Source organism: Amphiura filiformis, chromosome 17 (genome assembly GCF_039555335.1).
Source record: "Amphiura filiformis chromosome 17, Afil_fr2py, whole genome shotgun sequence".
NCBI classification, from domain to species: domain Eukaryota; kingdom Metazoa; phylum Echinodermata; class Ophiuroidea; order Amphilepidida; family Amphiuridae; genus Amphiura; species Amphiura filiformis.
This window is the reverse complement of record NC_092644.1, coordinates 38,549,463-38,576,762: the sequence shown is the minus strand read 5'-3', so window position 1 is coordinate 38,576,762 and position 27,300 is coordinate 38,549,463. Positions and strand designations below refer to the sequence as shown.

The window sequence follows — 27,300 nt, the reverse complement described above, 5'->3', positions numbered from 1 at the left end:
TAATAAATAACAGCATTATGATTTTTTATTTCTCAAAAATCAACTTGGCAAAATAATGTATTAATTGATAAGATTTTGCAGCCGACGGCGATCAGCTTCGGGTGTCGACGACAGTTGATAGTTGATATATAACTGAAAGGGCTCACGGTTGGATGAGTTTTGGGTCATGGCCGGGTATTCTATTTGATCATAACCCTATATTTTATGGTGTTATGCTTTTGTCAGCTTTTGTTTCTACTACCTTCATGGACAGGTATAATTTTAGCTAATTTTACTTACTGTGGGGTTCTTCTACTGCTGAAAAATTGTTATTCGAATGCTGAAAGATCGTACCGGCGCGGTGAGCTTGTTAAGTGAATAGCTGTGAATATTAGCGACGTTTTCAAGTAAAGTAAGTAGTATATCTAAATTTATTTTGTAACCATGTTTATTCTACCACTATTAAACAAAATGCTTAGCCTTAAATTTATTTCGTGATCCTTTTTGTGATATTTTTTAGAAGATATCCTCGAAAGCTTATTCCCAAAATTCCGATTTCGCGTTTGCATGTTATGCATTATTAATAGGCCACTCTGTTGTAATTTTGTTTTGGTGTACCAGAACTTAAATCTGACGATATTTTTGCAGAACGAATTAATCTGCAAGACATTTCTTTACATATTATACATTATGTGGTCAGAGGTCTCCAGTGGTATAAAAATCTCAACTTCTTTTAAGAAAAGTAGGGGATGAGGCTGTGGATCACGAAATGCCCGTTTAAGATAAATTGCACACTTTCAGCTAATTTTACCATGTTTCCAATGTTTTACTAATAATAGTAGAGAAACCACTTTGTGGCTTCATATAGGGTCACTTGCATCAGTTTTTGACACATGTGCCAGCCACGTTAGAATTAAAGCCATATTATAACATTTGCTGAGAAGAACGCCCTCAAAAAATTTTTTATTCATATTTTTACACGATTGTAATGTACTTTATAGTAAACAAAGATTCTCTGCAAAAATCAAGACTTTAGGTGCTGTTGGTCAAAATCCGTGATTTTGAATGAACCGCCGGAACCGTCGTCTTATTATTACGATAGAAATATTAGTCGAACGCGTACATATATGTTGTTCATATGCACACCCCTACGCGTGCGGGACGCGTAATTTCTTTCTACAACCATAATGGGCCGCAATGCGATAACACATAGTACATACATGTAATTATAGGCCTATGAGGCTAGATATAACACGAGTTTATTACCATTATTATTTCCTCTCATACTGCAGTTACTGTCCGTTTTCCTATACACAATACACAGTGCTCTTCCCATTGACGCGTGACCTCTACAAATAGCGTACGTTAGAAGTATGGGGATTTGCCTAGTTAACGTCGCTGTGTGAAAAATAACCGGCCGATATTAAAAGTACTCTTCTAAAATTCTAGAAAATATACTTAACATGTCCTAAATTTTTAGCTAATTAAGATGTTTGGAAATATGCGTACTTTGGTGTTTTAGTGTATGTTATAGGTAATAGTACATTGCCTAGTTGACGTCGCTGTGTGAAAAATAACCGGCCAATATTAAAAGTACTCTTCTAAAATTCTAGAAAATATAGTTTTGTAACATGTCCTAAATTTTTAGCTAATTTAGATGTTTGGAAATATTCGTACTTTGGTGTTTTAGGAAGGATATGTAAACGACAGATAACACCAAAAATATGAAGAAATTATTTCAAAACCGTGTTAAGTCAACAATCATTATGTTGCTCATTTGCAAGAATGCTGGTTAACAAAAAGCAGGCCATTGTCTCATTTCGTGAACAAAGGTCCACATACCATTGTTTCTTTGCGTTTCCTTTATAATCGGTTACCCAACTGAAGCTATAAATACCAGCTCATTGCGATACCGCACATATAAAACAGACACATGTGCACAACCAGATCTGATTTAATCAGTTGAGCTGTTTTCAATGAGTGTTATCTTGGTTTAATAGCTTTTAATGGGGTTTAAGTCCTGGAAAGGTCGCGATGAATTCTACTGTAGACATGACTGCATCATGTTACTTAATAAAATATGAAGAAATCGACAGAACTAAAATTCTACAACGGTTTACCTGGGGTTCGAACCCACAATCTATGCCTACACGACTGTGATTCGTTGTGCCAGAAAGTTGTTTGTTTATGATACTTATTGAGTACGGAATAAAGTGCATACACACAATTTACTATTACTAGTATATTAGTACTAATAAATACGAATATAATCCTAACCCTAACCCTAACCCTAACCCTAATCCCTAACCCTAACCCTTACCCTTACCCTAACACTAACCCTAACCCTAAACCCTAACCCTAAACCCTAACCCTAAACATAACCCTAACCCTCAACATAACCCTAACCCCTAACCCTTACCCTAACCATAAGACGAGAACCTAAGACCCTAACCCTGACAATAATGAACCTTGCCTCGGACTATGCGGTTAGTGATATATTGCGGCCCATTATGGTTGCAGAAAGAAAAATAAGAGGATCGTACTGGATTGGCACTAGTAGTAATAGTAGTATTCCAAGTTCTTTGCTTTACCTCACTTGTTCGGCTCAAAATTAAAAGGGGGCATATCATCTGACAGTAAAAGCTAACATATTGTGGAAAATAAATACTAATCTATTTTTAAAGAAATGTTATAATATGGTTTTAATAGTTAGAGTCTCCTCTATTTGTTTAACCCGGCAGGCAATTGAAGAGCTTTGTTGCAAAACCACTTGCATCCACTTGAGCAATTTTTAGAAAACATTAAAAAAATACTGATATATGGGGGTTTGCAACAAAAACAGTTTTTGGTGGGATGAGCATCATCCCGCCAAAAACTGCTTTTTGTTGAAAACCCCTTTTATAAGTGAGGTTTTTGTTGATTTTTTGATGTGTTCTCAAAATTACTCAAGTTGATGTAAGGGGTTTTAAAAAGTGACGCGGACTGAGATATTTTGGTTGAAAATGTGTTTTTTGTGACTTTTTTAAAATATAAAATATTAAAAGTAGCCATAACTTCAAAAGAAAATTGACTGAAAATTTTTGCTCTGAATAATAGAGGGCATATGAATATTTGAAATCTGTGAATATTCCATCATAGTATTGAGGCCAAATCTTTTACGCTATTTTTTTTGGCGTAAAAATTGATTTATTTGACAATGAATGTATATAAATGTATTGAGCTGGATGATTGAATTAAAAAAGTAACCAGTGACACATTTCTGTGACCCATACTCTTTTACCTATGACCTCCAGAAAACCATAGGCCATTGAAGTTTACGCCCAACATTTTATGTTAAGTTTATTATGGTGTTAAAATGAATCTACACTCTGATATTTTCATTTTACCCGGCTGGCATTTCTGAAAGGTGACGTGGGCTGAGATATTTGGGTTGATAAATGCAGTTTTTGTGATTTATTTTACCTTTTTTACCAAACATTTCAATTATTAAAACAGCTATAACCCTATTGGAAGAAGAGATATTGTTGTTTTAACAGAGGTCCGGTTTTGTTCTTTTTTCACATGCAGATTGGAATCTCCTGTAAAAGATGTCGATAGAAAGCGTTACAAGCATTATAGAGAAAGAAGAGATAGAATTCGTTCGATTTGAATTCTCAGACTTTTATGGCATATCGAGATGCAAAATCATCCCAGCGCGGCATTTCATTGATAAAGCATCAAATGGTATCCTCATCCCATTTTGTCACCTTTCTAGTTCAATCGACGGAGCTGAACTTCATTTGGATACACCATACGGTAATGGTGAAGTGGGGATCGGGGACGGAATATGGTTTCCTGAGTTCAACACATTTCGTATTCTACCCTGGTATCGCAAAACTGCATCTATCCTGCTGGAGCCAAAATACTACAAGGGTGAACCAGTATCCTGCTATCCTCGTTACATCGCAAGACAGCAACTCGAACGTCTAGAGAAATTGGGGATTTCTCTTTTAGCAGCACACGAGCACGAATTTCATGTCGTCGACAGTAAAACGCAGAAACCGTTAACATCGGATACCCGCCTTCGCTCAACCGTCAGAACCTACACGGATCCCAATCTGTTGGATCAGCTCATGACGAATTTGTATCAGGTTGGTATTGATGTCGAATGTTGTGAAACGGAAACTGGCCATGGTCAATTGGAAATCACGTACAAGCCAGCCTTTGGAATTCAAGCTGCCGACAACGCGCACGTATTCAAGACTTCGGTGAAGGAGATAGCCCAACAAAATGGTTACATAGCAAGCTTTATGTCCAAGCCATCCGCTGATCATATTGGATGTTCTGCGCACATCAATCATTCTCTTTGGGACAAAGACGGCAAGACTGGTTTACTCTTTGATGTCAATGCTCCTAACAAGCTTTCCGAAGTAGGAGGTTACTGGATGGCGGGAATTTTGAAGCACTCACCGGCGATCACCATGCTAATGGCGCCCACTGTAAACTGCTACAAACGATTCGGGAAGCAATCATATGTAAGCTCGATACCTAACTGGGGAATAGACAACCGCTGCTGCATGCTTCGACTGAAGATAAACGGTACGAAAGGTACTCACATAGAAACCAGAAGCACCGGAGGTGGAAGCAATCCTTACCTTACTCTCGCCGCCGTAGTAGCTGCTGGTATTGATGGAATAGAGAAAAGCTCCCTCTTCCGGAAGAAGAGATTGGCGACCCCTTCAGAGTGATAAACAACAATGTTCCTGCTCAAAACAGCTTACCGTGTACTTTGTCAGAAGCGATAGAAGCATTCAAAGCTGATGATGTGATTATGGAGGCATTTGGTGACGATTTCTTCAATATATTTAACAGTATAAAAGCATACGAAATGAAATACTCCTCCGAATCCGGAGGTATAGTTGATGACCTTGAAAGAGAAAGAGCTAGCTTTCAGTGGGATCAAAAGATGTTCTTTAATTATCTTTAGTATCTATAGCACACTTTGACCCAGACAGTACGACATATTTCTTATTTTTTGTCGGCTTTCGACACGATCGATCGATCAGCACTAACTATTCCAACGACTTGCTACCTGATGTTGGAAAATGGAGGAAATGTCGTCTGCAAATTGACAGGGATGCCTCCATGATACAACATGAGAAGCTATGAGAAGCTTGTGAAAATGATTGAGAAATCAAAACTCGCTTTGCAAGGACTCGCTTTGCAACTCAAATACAAAGGACACTTTTAAGACTCTAGGTGTTCTGTTAAATAAGACTGGTAAAATACTGCCCACTTTTGATATACCAGATAAGCTGTGTAACAAATTTGCAGAGTACTTTATTGACAAGGTTGCTAAAATAAGATGTATATAGCATTGATAATGACAGTTTCCCGTAAATTCTGTGCCAAATGCTGAAAAGAGTGTTACTATCATGACTATTGTGGTTGAAAGGGAACTTACTTCATTTAAAGAGCTAAATGATACTGAGGTCCGTGAAATAATCATGGGTTGTGCATGCAATAAGACTTGTCTGCTTGATTGTATGCCAACTTAGTTGGTGAAAAAACATTGACATTGTTTTACCGTATATCAAAAATATTGTAAATAAGTCTCTTGAACTTGGTTGTTTTCCCATGTTCCCAAGGAAATAACTCTTGATTGGCCAGTTTCCAATATATTTGTTTTGGAAAGATAATCGAGAAGGTAAGTGATCATGCAGTTTAATGAGCACATTGAACAGAACGATCTTGATGAAATCTTTCAGTCTGCGTACAAGCACAACCATAGTACCGAGAGTACACTGCTCATAGTAAAAGATGACATGGCACGTACCCTGGATGATAATCAAGCTGCCTTCTTGATTCTGTTAGATTTGTCTGCTGCCTTTGATGCCATTGGTCATGACATTCTGTTTCATAGGTTTTAACATCACTTTGGTATCAAAGGCACATCTCAATGATTTAGGTCATATATGACTGATCGTAAATTTAATTTCATGTAAGTGGGTCTATATCGGAAGTGTTTGGACTGTGTTATGGTGTCCCACAAGGATCAATTATTGGTCGCAGAGCATTTACTGCTTATTCCCAATATGCAGCTACCGTCATAATATATCATATATACACTGATGATGTTCAATTGTCTTTGATCCCAAAATGCCTATTACTTCTTGACTATAGAGTTTTTGTCGCAGAAAGAACTATTTGAGTATAGTATATTTTATGTATAGACATTTTGACATCCAATATGCCTAGAATGAAAAAAAAAAATTCGTTGACAGAATGATTTATATTTTTATAGGTAGGCCTACTATTATATATCAGTATTTTTTCAAAGGTGTCCATACATGACACTGTATTCATGAGGAATAACACGACTAATTTGCTTCCTTTGTATTTTTCAATGGTCCATTCAACCGTATATGAAATTTATAGCTAAGAATTAAGTTTATGACAGGTGGACCAAGGACTTTTAAATTTTGTTATGATGAAACAATATGAAACGTCTTCCACTTCAAATATTTTTGTAGTCATCAAAAGTTCAAAAATTCATAACCACAGATTTTTAAAACGAGCGTTATTGCAGAAAAATTGCCGGGGAAAATTGCACATTGTATTTTTCAAACAAAGAGCTTTGGTGTCCATTAATTCTTTGTCCTGTAAATTATAAAATTGTTAAAATGTCCGCTTGAAACAAAAGAATACTCCAAATATTGATTGATTGACATTGATCTGCATTGATTCCCAGCAAACACAAAAACGTTTTAAAAAACGTTTTAAATCAGTTACATTTTGGCTTTTGGTTTAGGTAAAAACGTTTTAATAACATTAAAATGTCGGGTTATATAAAGGTCATGATAACGTTTTAAAACGTTTTGTATGAAAACACACTGCAACAATATTTTTAAATGTTTTCAAAAAATGTTATTGTAAACTATTTTTGCAAATTTTTTTGCCAAATATGTGCCAATACTTAAATAACATTATGTTAAAATATTTGAACTCAGCAAACACAGAAATGTTCTTAAATGTTTTTTTCAAAACCTTTTAAAACATTTTAATAACCTTTATATAACCCGACATTTAAGCGTTTTCTGTAAAACATTTTTGTTTGCTGAGCAGTAAATTATCAAAAATTGTTTTTTAAGGTTATGAAAACGTTTTATGCTCTTAATATACCCTTTATATAACCCGACATTTAAACGTTTCCTGACAACCTTTTATAACCTTTTGCGAATGATGTCGAAAACGTTTTGTGTTTGCTGGGTTCATATTTCAATCCGTTCCACGGATTGAAAATGAGATATTTTCGTTAAATTTTTATGTCTCAAGAATGAAATGGCCACTTTTCAAAATTCAAAATCAAGATGCACTCCCAGTGTTTGGTCATTTTTGAGCATTAAAATGCCCCATAAATAATGATTCCGATGGTACAGTTCTTTCAGAGACACTCTGTACACGTATACCCAGCAAACACAAAACGTTTTCGACATCATTCGCAAAAGGTTATAAAAGGTTTTCAGAAAACGTTTAAATGTCGGGTTATATAACGGGTATATTAAGAGTATAAAACGTTTTCATAACCTTAAAAAACATTTTTTGATAATCAACTGAAAACGTTTAAATGTCGGGTTATATAAAGGGTATAAAACCGTTTTAATAACATTCCAAAAACATTCTTGAAAACTTGATCCAAAACATTCTAAACAGAATGTTATTTTGGGGTTGAAAAAATATTTTGCGAAAAAAATTTGCCCAAAATATTTTCAATAACGTTTGAAAAACGTTTTCATGACCTTTATATAACGCGACATTTAAATGCTATTAAAAGTTTTGAAAAAAAAACATTTTAAGAACATTTCTGTGTTTGCTGGGTTCAAATATTTTAACATAATGTTATTTAAGTATTGCCAAAATATTTGGCAAAAATGTTTGCAAAAATATTTTACAATAACATTTTTTGAAAACATTTAAAAATATTGTTGTAGTGTGTTTTCATTCAAAACGTTTTAAAACGTTATCAATACCTTTATATAACCCGACATTTTAATGTTATTAAAACGTTTTTACTTAAACCAAAAGCCAAAATATAACTTATTTAAAACGTTCTTAAACCTTTTTGTGTTTGCTGGGATAGGTATTTTGATGGGTGAATTTTTGGGTCATAGTCGATACAAGTATTGTATTTGGTCAAGGCTTTGTGTTTAATTTCAATATGTTTTTGACATATAATAATATACTGTAGAGTTTTACAAACAAGGCTACTAACAATTTGGTCAAGGTAGATATAAAGCTGAAAAACAGAAACTGAACGAACTTGTTACGTGAATATTATGTGGACGTTTTCAAGCAAGTAGAAATTCTAAATAATAAATAATATTATTGGTAACCTTGTAGGGCTCGTCACCCACCTTTGCGCAGTATTTTTGTGGGGCCTATCAGACACACTAAATTGCATTCTAAATACGACGAAAGTCCATCTGATATCAAATAATGTCAATTGTTTTAAATTCACGATATAATACAAAGTTTATGGCAAATTCTCAAAATGTTTTTTTGACATTATTTTGTGATGTGCCCTGAGTAATTTAATTTCATTATTTATCTTGTTTACAAGCTGAAAGTATTTCATGAGATGGGAAACCCCCTTGCACTTACAAGAGTTGGTGTGTAAAGTCATTTTGGGATTCCCCCAAATGGCAGATCTATGTTTGGAACTTGGAAATCCCCAGTTCAGTTATATTGCACCATATAGGAAACCCCCCAGGAAGTGATGTAATGTGAAAGGTTAATGTGTATAATTGTTTGTTTGTTTGTTTGTTTTTTATTTGGCAAGCTCATTAGGATACAAAAACAAATTATAGAGACAGAAAAATCATTACAAAGTACATCAATGTGACAAATTATTTAAAGCTTAAATTAATCAGCTACAAAGCCATTTAGGATCAGGACACACGGACAAAAAATGACAAGCCGGGATAACCCATTAAGCCCGCAGAAAAGGCAAGCTTATTTCCGATGGGGTCCCAAGAAAAGATGAGAGAACAAAAGGGATACCAAAAAAAAGTGGTTAAGCCTCAGCTGTTTAACTCTGTCACAAATTTTCAAGAGATTCACAAGGTTTAGCTCATGTTGCCCAATGTGATCTCTGGGAGAAAGTTTCATGATATAACGAGCAACCTTATTTTGAGTAATTTGCAGTTCATTTTTGTGGTTCTGAGTGAGGCCACTATACCAAGATGTGCAACAGTAATCCATGTGGCACTGAATCATTGCAGAACTAAGATTTTTGCGAAATCCCAAGCTTGTATCATCTGTTGTGAATGAAGTAATGGTTTATTAATAGATGATGGGTTTTGCATGAGTACTGGTATAAAACCTGGAGGCTTGAGTTCTTACAGAACTTTACAGAATGTCATGGGAGATTGTAAAACTCCACATGTGTGTGTTGGTCTTCGTGCTTCAAAAAAGAAGTACACAAGTTAACCAGTTTACATAGCCAATAATTGAGCTATTTTAATACAGCAACGAATGAGATTTATGAGTACGCGAATTTGCTTCTCCTCATCAAAGGATTAAAGTTCTTCTGTCGACTTGCTGGAGTCTGGTATTCTAAAACAACACATCTGTCTAATACAGCGGAGCAGTGATAAAGAAACCTGTTTCCTGGAGAAAGACTGATTGGTGAAAGAAACCAATTTTGGAGAAAGCAGCGCAAGGAGATATATTTTTGGAGAAAGCAGCGCAAGAAGAAGATAAGTGATTGGAGAAAACAGCATCATGTTCGTGTGAGGATTTTATTCTTATGGATATTTGTATGCAAATGTACAATGGACTTTGCTGATTTTCGCAGGACAAGTAAATAAGGATACATACATTGTGATTGTGTGATTATTTTATATGTGCATTTGTTGTCATATATTGTACCAATCATATATTATATACTTTCAATTAAAGACTCAAAAAGGTGATTTTGGCCTTGAGTAAATTGTATAAATCTAATGATATGTACTTAAAGTGTATGTAACTGGGAGGAAACGTCGACCATCATATAAAACCTTTGACCCACGTTTCGTAAAATGAACATGAAGTTTCATAAAAGACCTAAAAAGTTTAGGTCTTTAACTTCCTGTATATCCTCAATATGAAAATGCCTCAATTGTTTCGCTCCTCTTTCCCGCACCCGTTTGTCTTTGGCTGCAGTTTGAACTTTGGTTTTATCACCTGCTAGTTTTGTGACTTTCTTGAAGAGATCATGGCTTATGTTCTTTGCATGGGCTTCTTCCATTTCTTGAACGTCATTTTCAAGAAGTTTTCTTTTCCACTGCTTCACTTGATATTTGACCCCTTTCTTCAGTTTCCGATAGCAGTTCTTGTTTGGAGCTGAGGGGTTGTTTAACATCAAGAATCTGGCTTTTCTTTTCAAGTGGCACATTTTTCTGACTTCTTCAGACAATCCCTTCACTTGGCGAGCCCTTCTAATACCAACTGATTCTTCAGTAATTTTGTTTGTGGTGTCTCTGAACTTAGCCCACCTGTCTTCTACATCAGTATCCTCCAGTTGAAGCAGGGGTTCAAAAGTACCACCAATCTTGGCTCTGAACTCTTCTGCAATCAGGGGGTTGGTAAGTCTACTGACGTCATAGCTTTTTGGAGTTGTTTTCAGGCGTTTGGTTCTTACTGGTGCTGACACCACTTTAGCGATCACTGCACTAGATTGTGATCTGAGCCCACATCAGCTGAGCAGTATGATCGGCGATTCTGGATGGTACTTAGGTTCTCCTGTTGAGTTATGACGACGAAGCCAATCATATTTTTGTATTTCCCACAAGGTGAAGTCCATGTTACCTTTCTACAGGCTTTATGCTGGAAGTGGGTGTTACAGACTGTCAACTTGTGGAGCATGCAGAATTCCAACAGTTTCTCCACTCTGCTGTTGATCTTACCAATACCATACTTGCCCATTGCGGGGGTCCAAGCTTTACTATCAGAGCCTATGTTGGCGTTGAAATCCCCCATCAGGATAAGTTTCTCCTTCTTATTGACTTTCTGAAGGTGGTGTTGTAGCCCATCATAAAATTCATCACTCTCTGCACCACTGTAGTGGTGGGGGCGTAAACATTAATGATGTTGAGTATTCCTTCCTTCATTTTGAACTTTGCTGTTAGGATTCTAGAAGAGACAGATTCATAGCTGACAAGGCATTCAAGAAATGGCTGTGATATTAGAAGCCCAACACCCACTTTTCCAATGCCATCTTTCCTACATGCTAGAAGGATGGTGTATTCATCTTTGTTGATGAGTGTCTCGGATTCTGTTAGGTGTGTTTCGCAGATGCCAAGGGTGTCAAGACCAAATCTTCTAATTGGCTCCTTTTTTTGTAGGTTCCTCTACAGCAGTCTTTGTTAGAGTTGGCTGTTTTGTCACTATTGGCTTATTTGTCACAGTGCGGCTCCTTGTATTTAAAGCGAAATATTGGAATGTCATCTTTCCCTGGGTAAGATCCAGACCATGAGTAGGTTTCTTTTACCTTGAAGGTATGGATAGTCTTGCAAATATGGGCTAACTTTCCCTATATAGGACATCCAATATGCTATGAATTAGTAGGACTACAATGGTATCTACTGATCAGTTTATACACTTATTTCCACATCTGTTATTTTTATAAGGCCTGCTCAGCTGTGGCTTTTTGTCACATTTTGGCATTTTGTCGACATCCGGCTACTTACGGTGATCCTGGTTGTCTTCCTTGTTTCTTCCTCTGGCTGTACCTATGGCGGAGATGGCAACCAACAATCCGGCGGATTCTTAGCACCCCTGCCACTCTGTTGCCGACGAGCAGCCACTGCACCGGGACTCGGGGCCTTAACGGGGGTCGATTTTCATGATAGGAGTTTACTCGTTAGAGTGTTGACCTGCTTTACATACTGGACACACGGCCAATGACTTCCAATTACATTACTTACATAGGGGCGGGCCACCAGCCACTTGCCTTAAATATATACGTAAGATGTCCATATGGATTTATTCGTTATAGAAGTTTAGAAGTTATGTAATAATCGGATTAACTACCATAGCAAAACATGTAGGGGAGCAGCGCGGTCCACTGGTTAAGGTATTTGCCTTTGGTGCGAGAGGTCCCGGGTTCGATTCCCCGCAGGACCTAAAAAAAAAATCTCTCTGCTCTCCCCGTGGTTCATCTGGTAATGGCGGGGCAGATGATCCATGATAAAAAAGACCTTGTTACAGGCGGTTCCGATCAGGGTAACGCCCGATTGTCAACTACACTTGCCTGTCCTATAAAATTACCCCGACCAGCTATCTACGGCGACCCACTTCGTTCACCAGGTCACTTGTATCTGGCCGAAGTTTCGTCAGCGTTATCTCCTAGATTTCAGCTGTTAATGCCTAGATATGCCCGACATAAAAAAACCCAATTCTTGTATATACCGCGCTGTATTGGTACGTAAATTCATTCATTCATTCATTTATTCATTCATTCATTCATTCATTCATTCATTCATTCATTCATTCATTCATTCATTCATTCATTCATTCATTCATAATTTTATTTCCTCTGCATTGAACCATATCATGTTGATCACTCGCACCTGTAAGATTAGTATCTTTGAAAAGACCGGCGTTGTATTCAATCTATGATTGCATACATACACAGGTGATGAGCACAACCTGCTTGTAGTGCAGCGCGATATATTCAAAATTGTTTGCACCTATTGCTACGGTAGTTAATCCAATTTATGCGCTACGTCACTTCGCCAGCGTATAGTACAGAAAAACTGCATGGCTATAGTCTATAGTGTGATCTGAACATAGTTGTCTGATGATCTTCTGTAGTATGATCAGTACGAAAAGTCCATAGCGATTTTTTATTTCATTACGTTTCACTACCTGAAGAGAATTGATTAAAAATTGAATTCCCTCCTGAGGTTAATGTCTGTCAATGAATTGACCATTATAGCTAGAGGCAATATATGATACACATGGGTCAATGAGTTATATAAAAATGACCTTGTGTGATATTTAGTTCCCAGGGAGTGAGTTTTGCCTGAGGTAATTTGTGATTAAATGTTGATCCCTCACTATAGAGTTATTACCGTCGATTTGTTTGAAAAAGGAGGTGAGAAATGATCAATTCTCTTCAGGCAGTGCAACCTAATGTATTTAAAAAAATTAAAAGAACCATTTTTCAGCTGAAGTTGTGAAAGACTACAATATCATGTCATAGAGAAGAATATATTCGTTTAGTCTATATTCCTATTATCCTATTAACCTCAATTTAAGTCAGTGTGTCAGGCTATTGGCCCATCAAATCCCACAGTTTCTGAATCGGACAAAAAGGCCTGTAATGGAATGATACTGAATTTTGGGTCATGGCCAGTGAGCTTCAATGGCGGTATTGTATTTGATCATAGCCCTATATTTTACGATGTTATGCTTTTGTAACCAATCAATGCACTGGCACTGTTCTCCCTTGGTACTGAAAACTTGTTATTAGGCTGAAAGACCGCTGAGCTTATTACGTGAATATTATAGTGACAATTTCAAGTAAGTAGAAAATCTAAATTATCTGTAACCATACAAATCTTCCTATTTAACAAACTGGTTGCTTCAACAAACTTTTCCTTAACAAATTTGTTTTACTGAATCTTTAATATTTTGCCATTTCAGCTAATTTTACCGGTAAAGTAAAATGGGAGTGATAACTTAAAAACTTTGGATACCCTACCCTTTTGGAGTGTCTAAATGTTTAGGCCATCGGTAAATTTGCAACTTTATCAGTGTACGTGTGCCCCTGTCTCGAAAACCTCAACCAAAGTGCGCAACTGGATACAACTCTGGGAAACAAAATGTATATGTCTTGCCCTATTGTACATGTTGTATTAATATTATATACATGAACTTGACCATTATACCCGTATTGCGCAGTTAGGGCTATGCACCGAATTTCCTCTCGTCTCAAGAAAAAGCCTAGTTTGACCTAGCTACGACATACCACGCGCATTCTTGAACCAAAAGCTCAAAAACAGGGTGGTCAGACTTTTTTGGCCACACAGGGGTAAAACAACGCTCTGATCAAGCATTGCTCATATCCCTGGTATAAAGTCATCTGCGATCAGGAACGCACATTTAAAACATGAAATTTGCCGACGAGAACATGAACCTGCCGACAAAGATAACTATTTGTCGACAAATGATCTATGAGCAGTATACTTCGACTATATTAATAAAAATGTATTTATAAATACGCACGTGGCCACCTCCGTGCTGCCATAACAGCTTGTCAGTAAGTCTCGAAGTTGCATTCTACATAGCGAGTGGCCTTCCTGTACATTTGATTGCAAAGGCGGCAAACAACCCGAGACTACTATGCAGCAAAATGTCTAATTTGTTCAACTTTTGTGATTTTAATAATTGTAAACGTTTCCGTCGATAAATATTTTTCCGTCTGCAAATACTTTCAAATGTTGTTTTTGATTACATATTACAAATTCGGAATTCCCCAATGTGTAATAATTTTGCTATTAAAAAACTCTATGCTAAAGAATTCCTATCCTTTTCAATGGCATGAGGATTTGGCCACGCTTGCCGGTCTTGCCCATGGGTTACGTGCGTATTTACAAATACGTATTTATAATTACAGTCGAATGTAGTTGATGAGTGGTGCCCCGGCTCACCCCCCCGTGAATTACAAAATACTTGCGAGGACCTGAAAAAAAATGACGAAATTCAAACGTGTGTGTGTCCTCGGTGTGTCGGTGGGTTGTTATGTCGAGTGCTCAAGAGGACGGATCAATTCGATTCCGGTTAACACTACGAGGACATTAAGCTATAGAGGGGGTAGTAGGGTATAATACCTCATTTTTCACCGTTTAACAAGGTTTGCGTAGCGAGGACGCGTGTTTAGGTCTTCGGTAAAAAAATGTTCTCGGTGTGTCGGTGTGTTGTTATTTCAGAGTCCTCGGAAGTATTTGTAATGCAAACGCATACTCTCACACTCACACCCGTTTAGCTTTGGACCTGTATTTAGATATGTGCCTATAGGCTAAATGTAACCCGGCAGCACAAATGAGCCGTAAATTCCGATTGTATTATGAGTTACGGTGTAAAATGTGTACGAAGGTCGTATTCATCGGTAACTTAAGCTGGCCCGACATCTGTCTCATTTTGATAGTCAAAAGCTAATCAATAATCCTATTGTTGAAATGGATAATAAGCTTCTACCTTAGATGGCTATAGAACTTTTAATAGCTGTGGTCTTTGTTTGCTGTTCAAGTGGTGGGTTACCAGGCATTGTATTTTGTACAGGTATGCATAACCAACAATTAACAATGAGAGAACTTTCTTAAACCTCGTTGACTTGGGGATGATTTGAAATGACCGCCAATTATGACTGTTTGATATTTATTGCCAGCAATGTGGAAAAAGAGACACATCTAAAAACGTAAAAAGCTATAATTTTGTTGAAGGAGCAAAGTTTAACAAACCATAACCCCGCTTCTGGATATCGTTTGAAGTCAAATGATATACCATTTTAAGTTTATGATGTTTATTTTTAAACACGAAATAAAACAAAATTGACCGGGGAGGAATTTACGGCTCATTCGCCGTGAACGGTCACAAAATATTTATTAAAAGAAAGCAGGCACATAACGTGCGGATACTGTCGAGTGACCGAATTCAAAGCTTGTGATTCTTTACACCTGTAATTTGAAGAAGTGAAATTGTTGTTTTAACAGGGAACTGTTGTTTCTCTATTTCCAGATGCAGATTGAAATCTCGTGTAAAAGATGTCGATAGAAAGCGTTACAAGCATTATAGAGGAAGAAGAGATAGAATTCGTTCGATTTGAATTCTCGGACTTTTATGGCATATCGAGATGTAAAATCATCCCAGCGCGGCATTTCATTGATAAAGCATCAAATGGTATCCTAATTCCATTTTGTCATCTTTCCAGTTCGATCGACGGAGCTGAACTTCATTTGGATACACCATACGGTAATGGTGATGTGGGAATTGGGGACGGTGTATGGTTTCCTGAGTTTAACACGTTTCGTATTCTACCATGGTATCGCAAAACTGCATCTATCCTGCTGGAGCCAAAATACTACAAGGGTGAACCAGTATCCTGCTATCCTCGTTACATCGCAAGACAGCAACTCGAACGTCTCGATAAAATGGGGATTGCTCTTTTAGCAGCGCATGAGCACGAATTTCATGTTGTCGACCGTAAAACGCAGAAACCGTTAACATCGGATACGCTCCTTCGCTCAACCGTCGGAACCTACACGGATCCTAATCTGTTGAATCAGCTCATGACGAATTTGTATAAGGTTGGTATTGATGTAGAAAACTGTGAAACGGAAAGTGGCCATGGACAATTGGAAATCGCTTACAAGCCAGTCTTTGGAATTCAAGCTGCCGACAACGCGCACGTGTTTAAGACTTCGGTGAAGGAGATAGCCCAACAAAATGGTTACATAGCGAGCTTTATGTCCAAGCCATCCGCTGATCATATTGGATGTTCTGCGCACATCAATCATTCTCTTTGGGACAAAGACGGCAAGACTAATTTACTCTATGATGTCAATGCTCTAACAAGCTTTCCAAAGTAGGGGTTACTGGATGGCGGGAATTTTGAAGCACTCACCAGCGATCACCATGCTAATGGCGCCCACTGTAAACTGCTACAAACGATACGGGAAGCAATCATATGTAAGCTCGATACCTAACTGGGGAATAGACAACCGCTGCTGCATGCTTCGACTGAAGATAAACGGTACGAAAGGTACTTACATAGAAAACAGAAGCAGCGGAGGTGGAAGCAACCCTTACCTCACTCTCGCCGCCGTAGTAGCTGCTGGTATTGATGGAATAGAGAAAAAGCTGCCTCTTCCGGAAGAAGAGATCGCCGACTCCTTTGTCAGGATGTCAAACAACAACGACCTTGCTCAAAACGGCTTACCGTGTACTTTGCCGGAAGCGATAGAAGCATTCAAAGCTGATGATGTGATTATGGAGGCATTTGGTGACGATTTCTTTAATATATTTAATACTTTAAAAGCATACGAAATGAAATTCTCCTCCGAATACGCCAAGAGTGGCCTTAAAAGAGATAGCTTTCAGTGGGATCACAAGATGTTCTTTAATTATCTATAACAAACTTTGACCCAGACTTAGTAGGACACATGCTTGAAGCACAGTTCTCAATAATAAGGCACCAGTCTCTTTACAAGACTCTGTTTGCATAATTATACGGTATATAGACTAGATATAAACCTGTAAAAAATTGTAATTGTATTTATATTTTTGGATGAGCTAGAATTAAACTGTTTGCTGAAACCAATCGCGAAATCTAACGTCATCTCATGGCGCCTTGGTACACTCCCTGCATCTATCCTCAAGAAGCTTACGGTTGAGTTTTTGCCTCTGATGTCTGCCACTGTGAACATATCCTTAATATTGGACTGGCCTTGGCGTCTTCTTTTTACTGAACATCAGGAGATCTTGCTCGATCTTGGTGGGTGTGGTGCTTTTTGAACAGCAATTCCTTTGTTTCTGCTTCAATCTCGGCACTTCAAATCATTTTGTGCAATTTGGCTGGCGATAAAGAGAGTACTCGTAAATGACATGATCAAAAACCTGTTGCTCCGCTCCAAACTTATAAGATGAGCTGTCGGACATACCCCAACTCCACATGTTGGCCTTGAAATATACTACCCTGTTCGTAGTAGGCGGTTGAGTCTCACCCATATTTGATGAGGGAGGTCAAAGCCTGGATATCTTTCTGTTCGATCGCTGATATATCTAAAGGGAGTTATTGTTTTGAGCCATTCTTCAAGTCACATCTTAGTTGGCCAGTCGCCCCAGTTGACCTTGGTCTCAGGGTAGGACAGATACAATGTATATATAGTTTCTTACCGCAGGAATCAATTAGAGCCGCTGACTTAATGGTTACCTTCAAGCGCGTTTTCATATTCAAATCAAAATGTTCTCTAGTTCGCCATCGCCATTTGTACTTCGTTTACCATACCCAGATTTAGTACCTACGCCGGAACGAGACAATATAGTGACATGTTGGAAACTTTTCCATGGTACTCCAGGGTTTTATAAACTGCTTCCTTTTAACTAAAATGGGGCTGGTACTGGCACCTGTTCACATATTTTTAATAATCACTTTTGTCTGGTAGTATTACTCTTTTTCATTTTTATTTTTTATAATTTTTGCCCAGTATGCATTAGGTCGGCACAATTTTACTGGAATGCATGCTTGCGCAGCGCGCAAAAAACAAAAACAAAAAATACTGTAAAACACTTCAATTTCGCGGGTACTTTATTTCGCGAATTGGCGATGATCGACATTTTCGCGAGTATTTAATTTGGCGAATTTACAATTTTGTTATAAAGCTTACACCTATTTTAAGTATGCCAAATTTTTAACTCCACAGAATTCTGCACTAACTTTCATATTTCTATCCGTTTACATCGCTCTGAACACTGGATAAATTTCCCTTTTCTTGGCCCCGTTCTTGGCCTATAATGTACAATGAATAGTTAGTATTTCAGATTAAACCTTGATTTTTTATATATTTGTGAGTGGACGCGGCGAATCAGCCGTAAACTCGGCAAATTGTATTATGAGTTAAAGTGTAAAATGTATGTGAAGGTCGTATTCATAGGTTTATCAATTCGTTGCGACAAGTGTCTTATCAAACGCTGTTTAAATCAATCAATAATACTACTGCTGAAGAGGATAATAAGCTTCTATAGAATATTTCTATTATTTCTATAGAATAGTTCTTGTCTTTGTTTGCTTTGGCTAAATCCTGTTCAAGTGGTAGATAACAAAGCATTGTTTTTTGTATGTATAATCAACAATGAACAATGAGAGGATATTTCTTAACCTCGTTGACTTGGAGATGATTTGAAATGACCGCCAATTATGATTGTTGGATATTTATTACCAGAAATGTAGAAAAGAGTCACATGTAGAACCGATAAAAAATACAATTTTGTCGAAGGAACAGAGTTCAACAAATCATAACCCCGCTTTTGGATATCGTTCGAAGTCAAATGATATACCATTTTAAAGCTTATGGTATATATTTTCTAAACACAAAATAAAACAAAATTGACCGGGGCCGACTTTACGGCTGATTCGCCGCGTCCAGTCACATTTTGTCATTTTGACAGTCTATTTTGATGACAGTTTTGCAATATTTTACCACTTCCGTGTTGGGCCATCGGCCATATTTGATTACCTTATTCCCAATGCCCCTTGCCTATTTCCCACAATGCTATGGGTAACAATTAGCCTAAGTTCCTCTCCTCTTCCTAAAGATTGAAGACCATGCATTACAACCTCAGAATCTCATAGTGAATTCATGTGTCATAGGTTATACCTGTACTATATTAAATATGCAACGTCGCATAATTAAGGGAAGGGGTATGAACGTTTGGACAGTATTTATTGTGGGACATGAGAGCACATCAGACCTATCGAATTGCATTCTGAATACGAAGAATGTCTTTCTGATATCAAATAATTGTCATTTTATGCAAATCACGATATAATACAAATTTTATGACAAATTAATAAAATTTGATATTTTTCACATTTTTGAGATATAACAGTCGAAACGCTCAAAACGCTCATTCCAGTTCCTTAAAGCCATATTATAACATTTCTGTAAAAATAGATTAGTATTTATTTTCCATAAAATGTTAGCTTTTACTGTCAGATATGTCCCCTTTTAATTTTTTTGTGGGACATGAGAGCAAATCAGGCATATCCAACTGCATTCTGAATACGAAGAATGTCCTTCTGATATCAAATAATTTATTTTTTTAAATTCGCGATATACGGCAAATTATGGTATTTTTGACATTTAACAGTCATGGAAGGAAAATTTATAAATTTAATGATATTTACTTGAAGTGTATGTAGCTTTCGTAGTGAAGATCTAGTATAGATCCTTTTCCCAAAAACATCTAACAAATTGAAGTCTTTGGGGGGGAAATATCTGTATCTTAAATGCGAAATGACAAAATTTTCAAAAGATCCAACTTATTTGATATCAGAAGGACATTCCTAGTATTCAGAATACAATTCGATGTGCTCTTATGTCCTACAAAACATACTGTGCCAACGTTGTTACCAGAGCCCTTAAGAGTAATTTAAGTGTAATTTGAGAAAATGACAATTGACCCTTTTATTTTATTTTATTTTGTTTTACTTGTAAGGATAAGTCATGACGTGTGGCCATTGCGAAAGTTGTATTCAAGGGGAAGTTGTAATATTAATATTGCTTTTGATTATGTATATTTATATTTTAGTGGATCTTTTTTGGAACATATGTACAAATTCAGAATGTGGACAATTTCTGATACATATAACCATATACACTGGGTACCAATGTACTTAAAGTGTATGTAGCTGGGATGAAAAGCCGGCGATCAATTGAAAATTGTGACCTTCCGTATTGAAGATACGGTGTTTTTTTCTAAAAACACCAACAATTTATATAGTCTTTTGGGGGAAAAATGTTTATCTTCAATATGAAAGGTCACAATTTTCAATTGGTCACAACTCACTATTTTGAATTTTCAAAATATAAAATTGTAATAATTTGTCATAAAATTTGTATTATATCGCGAATTTTACAAAATCAAAATTAATTGATATCAAAAGGACATTCTAGGTATTCAGAATGCAATTCGATGGATCTGGTGTACTTTCAGCTCCCACAAAAACATACTGTGCAAACGTTAATGTCCGGTACCTTAAAGCTTATAAAACTAAATCAAATTAATATTATTAAATTGTAAACCTTTTAATAAAATAAAACGTTATTGGTGTATAATATAATATAATATAATATAATATAATATAATATAATATAATATAATATAATATAATATAATATAATATAAGTATTATATTATACTGGGGAAACGATTAAGCATCAGTAATGATCTCCTTCACTTGTGTACTTTCGTAATATTTTTTTGTGTGTATTATATACCTCGACTGCTTACATTAGACCCAGGTTTAACAACCATTAACAGTGGGAGCTGGTAGCCTAATGGATAAGGCGTCCGTCTAGAGATCGGAAGGTTGTGGGTGCGATTCCCATGCCGGCATATTCCCTTGCTTTTTTTTCAAGTTTTGATTTGTATTTATTTGTTGTCATGTTTAATTGTAACAGTTTGGGTTGGTAAACTGTTCATTCTTTCTTATTAAGGGGTACTACACCCCTTGATAAATTTGTGACTATTTTTGCATTTTTCTCAAAAAATAATAGCACACTGGTAACAAAAGTTTTGTATATTATAGGGGCAAAGAATCCAGTTACTACACTGGAATTTCAGTGACTCAAGACAAGCAATACGTTATTTATGATAAGAAAAGAGGTACCGCTAGAATGTACCTCATTTTTAACATAATGAACCACCTGTCTTGAATCACTGAAATTTCAGTGAGGTAATGGATTCCTTGCCCTATAATATACACAACTTTGTTACCAGTGTGTAGTTATTTTGTGAGAAAAATGTAAAATTAGTCACAAAATTTATCATGGGGCGTAAAAAAAAAATTGAATTTATAAAGCGCCTTTCTCCAGAATCACCTTAAATATATCCAGTTTCCTCTCGTAGCGAGGAATCGTTCCCCATTGTGTTTACTTGACCTATTCACGCACAATTTTTGACCAAGATGTAGGCTTTAAAAGTCAAAACCCGGAATGATCCTTGCAATAGTTTTTAAATTTTATGTCATTAAATGAAAGAGCATACTTATATTGTCCATATGCGTGTACTAGATTCATTTCGATAAGCAATGATCAATTCTCTTTAAATTGAAATTCTTGTGCAAAAAGTTACAATTTTCTCCTGTTTTGTTATATGGTTGTAAATTCAATAAACAATGACTTTGCTTAAGGGGTGGGGTATGAACGTTTGGACAGTATTTATTTTGGGACATCAGAGCACATCAGACATATCGAATTGCATTCTGAATAAGAAGAATGTCATTCTGATATCAAATAATTTTGATTTTTGAAATTCGCAATTTAATACACATTTTATGGCAAATCATTAAAATTGATATTTTTGATATTTAACAGTACTTGAAGTAAACTTTATAAATCTGATGATTTATACTTAAAGTGTATGTAGGTGGGATGAAAAGCCGACGATCAGTTGAAAATGTTGACCTTTCGTATTGAAGATATGGATTTTTTCCCAAAACACCAAAACAAAGTATGTCTTTTTGGGAAAAAATCCATATCTTCAATATGAAAGGTCAAAATTTTCAATTGACCGTCGGCTTTTCCTCCCTGCTACATACACTTTAAGAATATGTCATTAGATTTATATAATTTACTTCGAGGACTGTTATATATCAAAAATTTGAAAAATATCAAATTTTTATAATTTGTCATAAAATTTGTATTATATTGAGATTTTCAAAAAATGAAAATTATTTGATATCAGAAAGACATGCTTCGTATTCAGAATGCAATTCGATAGGTCTGAGGTGCTCTCATGTCCCACAAAAAATACTATCGAAACGCAATAAACGCTTATTTTAGATCCCTTAAAGAGCGCTTAGAAATTGATATAAATATCTCGAATGACCTAGGGGAGACCAACCTACTCAGGCATGTCTGGTATGCCACAGGACTATAATAATAATGCCTGTTTTAGTCCCTTTAATTTTCTGTATAGACATTTTGACATCCAATATGCTTATAATGAAAAAAGAAAATCGTTAACAGAATGATTTATAGGTATTATTATATATTAGTATTTTTTCAAAGGTTTCCATGGACACTGGGTTCATGAGGAAAAACACAATAATTAGCTAATAATTTGTACTTTTCAATGGTTCATTGATTCGCATATGAAATTTGCAGCTATAACGATTAAGTTTATGACAGAGCTTGACAGCAGCCCGTCTTGACAGGTAAACCTTGGACTTTTGTTATGATGAGAAAACTAAAAATATTTTTGCAGTCATCAAAAGTTTAAAAATTCATAACCACAGATTGTTGTGAATGGATTATAAACCTACGCAATCCTGCTCAAATAGCAATAACGTTACAACTTACATCGGTCCCCGGGGGGCACTCCAACTTTGGAGGTGACGCGTATGTAGGGCTGTTAAGACCTCCTTTTTCAGCATCGCTGTCACCCAAAGACCCCATATTTTTTTACGAACACATGCCCTGTCACCAAAAGACCCCCTATTTTTCCATTTGATCTGTCACCCAAAGACCCTTACAGGTTCAATTTGAACAGCAACTTTCATTTATCACTGATTTTGTTACCTATTTTGAAAAAATCAAAGAAATTTGAAGCCATTTAGAACTAGAAATTCGATTTTTCGAGGTTTCTGTAGTACTGTTTCGGCTCTCACCCAAAGATTCCATTTAAAAAAGGTCAGGTTCTCACCCAATGACCCCATATTTTTTACATTTTACTCTCACCGAATGCCAAAAATCATGCTCTCACCCAATGACCCCATATTGTTTACATTTTGCTCTCACCGAATTCCCCTTAGTGCGAAAGTGCCAGCCCTACACCTATATCCATTTCAAATTGAAGTGCCCCCCCCCCGGGCATCGGTCACGTTATTGCATCATTGTGTTTCCGAGTTCAAGTTGATTTACTAGCGAAAACCTTATCGAATTCCCTCTTTTCCTTCCAAAGTTACGGTGAATTTATGTATTTTTTCTGATCGTGATTAGTAATACTGGCGGGTGTCTGCGGGACTTTTAAACCAGTGGAAATGATTTGGAAAAGTTTTCCAAGACTGGCAATGTTGTTTCTACGATCCGCCAAGCTTGGCCATTAAGAAATATTGGCGTTATAAAATTATCGGAAGTAAATTGTTTTCCTATGTTTATGGTCACGGCCACAATGCTTTGTGGGTAAAAATGACGTCATTCTGCTTAGAAGTCGCGATAACGGTGGTTCATAACCGGCCAAGCTCAATAGATAATAAGGTTAGCAAATCGATAGTGCACCATTCATACCTGATTGCTCAGTATCGACTCATAACGATCATAGTACAAAGGGAACTGGGTTCGTGGATTCTCCTTCTATTAATATATGTCCTTGTTTCACGGCTTCGTTGGTTTTAGGAACAATAGCACAAAATGACCAGTAAGATACTATCCTGACGTTCATTATACACATGACCTTAGCCTGTTCAATTTTGCATTTACAGGGATAAAAGCTTGAAAGATTTTTTTTCAGGTTAATTATCTTCTAGTGATGTTGATTTATTAATGCAAAACACTGCCTTGTCTTACAAAATATTGAAGTCAATAATATAAAAAGTAATTTTTCTTCAAAAACACTTGTGATGCTAAAGTTGAACGACTTTGGATGAATCGGGTATCGATTGTGAATACGATTAGCAGTTCTTAAGTTCTTAGGCGTATTTATAACGGCTGTGTTACTTTTTCTGTTTTGTGAGGTCTCTATTATAGACCACTTGACATCACTGTTTATCAACAATGGCGAGGGACTCGTCTATCGATATGCTTGAACAAGCCGCTGCACGGCTTTCGTGTACTATATAAAATGTGGCGGGCGATTTAAAATGCACGTGCCCTTAGCAAACTACGATGCGTACGCACACTGCAGGGCAAAGAACAATGGAAATTGCCATGATTCGCGCGCATACTGCCGGGCAATGACGTCACATGCCAAGTGGTCTATACAGGTTGAGTCAAATAAAGTGCAATAGAGCAATAATCGATATTTATGTAAGAACCAAGTTGAACTTTCTCATTATTGAAAGTGTCTATAAATGTCACACTAAATAGTCACCTTCTGTGAAAAAATGAAATGCATCGCAACAACCGTTTAATTTTATGAGTCCTTTTGCTGTGATACCCAATTTCATTATTTGTCCACGAGGTACCATGCATTTTGAATGCACGATAAACGAACCAGCTCTGAAACTGACTTTAACTTAAATAAGGTTGATTTTTGCGTTATTTGGATTTCTTTTTTTTTCGGTTCAAACAAACTTTCTAACATTATTTTAATATATACTTCACTCCAACTTCAGTTTTTTAAATCCCAATATGTCCAACTTACTGGATATTTTGTAATTCATTCCACTTCAATTTGCACGCATTCATTTCGACATTTGAAAAACCCGCCTACAAATTTGTATGTTTTTGATAGAGAATAAACATCTATAAAGTAAAGGTAAAATGAAAATAACAACAATTAATGTTTCTTCTCCTTAAACAAGACCAAGGGCAATAACCTTTTGGGTGCTCCGTTTTATTTCAATGTCAATGAGGTTAAGAAAATGGCAGTTGTGCCAAATCTCCCATACACAGGTTGACATTCAAATTGGGTGTCATAAAAACAAAACGGTAAATGCCAATTCCTTGATTTTTTTCACACAAGGTCACTAATGGATATATCATTTATAAAATGTTTTAAAACCTATAAGGTTCAACTCGGTTCTTAAATAAAAATGGATTCTTTTCTCTATTGCACTTTTTTTGACTCACCCTGTACAAAGACACAAAGTATTGAAACGTCCAGAGATCACATAATTGTGACGTGTCATATCACTTTTGGGCAGGTTATCAATTTTGAGTGTTTTACATATCTTAAATTATGGAGATATGATAGTTTGCTCAACAACGCCATTTTCACCAATGAAATCGGACATTCATAAGCGAAGATATTGAGTTATTTAGTATGGAATATTTTTTCGCAAAATTCCAAGACTGGTCTGGAAGGGGTCTGCATAAACCGCATGGACTAAATATTAATTGGGGTGTGTCGGAAGAATGTGTAAAATAATTGTTTGATGGAAAATGTGCTTTCCATAAGTTTATATTATGATGCTGATAATGTAGCCAATTTGCGAAAAAATATTCCATACTAAATGTCAAGTCTGTATCTTTAGGAAACACGAGAGCCATTCCATGTCAACTCCTGGAATGTGCACCGCAGCACCTCTTCAATGTTTTTCTTTTTCTGTGTGGTGGTTGATATTGATGAGAAAGTAAAATTCTGAAAATGTGAGCTTCATACGCTATTTCGTTTTCCCGTGGCATCAATTTGAAATTTAGGGGGATCAGCGTAAAAAATGTGTCGCAGATATGTTTATGGTGCCAGATGTGACCCCCCCAAGTTGGTCCTGGATGGACACAGCTGCATTTTGAGGGCCCTTTATCTTTTTAAGCAAAGGGTTTACAAGTTTTCTGATGCCAGATGTGAACTCTACACAATTAAGTACCCCAGGATACATACTTTTCAAAGTTGTAGGGGGTTCCCTTTATACATTTATGGACCTCCAAACATCGTCTTTCGCGTTGCGACACATTTTTAAGCTGATCCCCTAAATTTCAAATTGATGCCACGGGAAAACGAAATAGCGTATGAAGCTCAAATTTTCAGGATTTTACTTTCTCATCAATATCTACCACCACACAGAAAAAGAAAAAAATTAAGAGGTGCTGCGGTGCACATCCCAGGAGTTGACATGGAATGACTCATTAGTGGACCAAGTCGACTATGACTTACCGAGTCATATTTGTAACCGTTCACCACAAACCAGCCGTAAAGTCGGCCCCGGTCAATTTTGTTTTATTTCGTGTTTAGAAAAAATATATTATAAACTTTAAAATGGTATATCATTTGAGTTCAAAGGATATCCAGAAGCGGGGTTATGGTTTGTTGAACTTTGCTCCTTCAACAAAATGGTACTTTATTTCGGTTCTACATGTGTCTCTTTTTCCACATTGCTGGTAATAAATATGAAATGGTACCTTATTTCGGTTCTACATGTGTCTCTTTTTCCACATTGCTGGTAATAAATATGAAACAGTCATAATTGACGGTCATTTCAAATCATCCCAGGTCAATGAGGTTCAGGAAATTCTCTCATTGTTAATTGTTGGTTATACATACCAAGACAATACAATGCTTGGACAGGATTTACCAACGCAAGCAAAGACTAGGGATATTTAAGAATTCTATAGACATAGGTAGAAGCGTATTATCCTCTTCAACAAGAGGATTATTGATTGGTTTAAAATATGTTAGACTGGCACTAGCAAAATGAGATACACGTAGCGCCAACTTGAGGTACCTATGAATACGACCTTCATGCACATTTGACACTATAACTCAGAATACAATTTGCCGACTTTACGGCTGGTTTGTGGTGAACGGTCACATTTATAGTAGTCAAAGCGAAAATCCGGTGCCAATAGCCTTTTTTCCATTCTTTGGTCCACAAACACTTTGTCGAGCATTTAGGGCATCAATTTTTTTTTT

The 27,300-nt window shown here is 36.5% G+C and overlaps 2 protein-coding genes across 2 annotated transcripts; both read left to right on the top strand.

Moving 5' to 3' along the window:
- The first annotated feature begins 3,566 nt into the window (after positions 1 to 3,566).
- LOC140137202 (lengsin-like) lies at positions 3,567 to 4,706 on the top strand. The gene has a single exon (XM_072158854.1). The coding sequence runs from the start codon at positions 3,567 to 3,569 to the stop codon at positions 4,704 to 4,706; it is 1,140 nt and encodes a 379-aa protein (XP_072014955.1).
- Positions 4,707 to 15,770: 11,064 nt separating this feature from the next.
- On the top strand, positions 15,771 to 22,144 carry LOC140137201 (lengsin-like). Its single transcript, XM_072158853.1, has 3 exons — positions 15,771 to 16,593; positions 16,724 to 17,008; positions 22,104 to 22,144. Exons 1-3 carry the CDS (start codon positions 15,771 to 15,773, stop codon positions 22,142 to 22,144), a joined length of 1,149 nt encoding a protein of 382 aa, XP_072014954.1.
- The last annotated feature ends 5,156 nt before the right edge of the window (positions 22,145 to 27,300 follow it).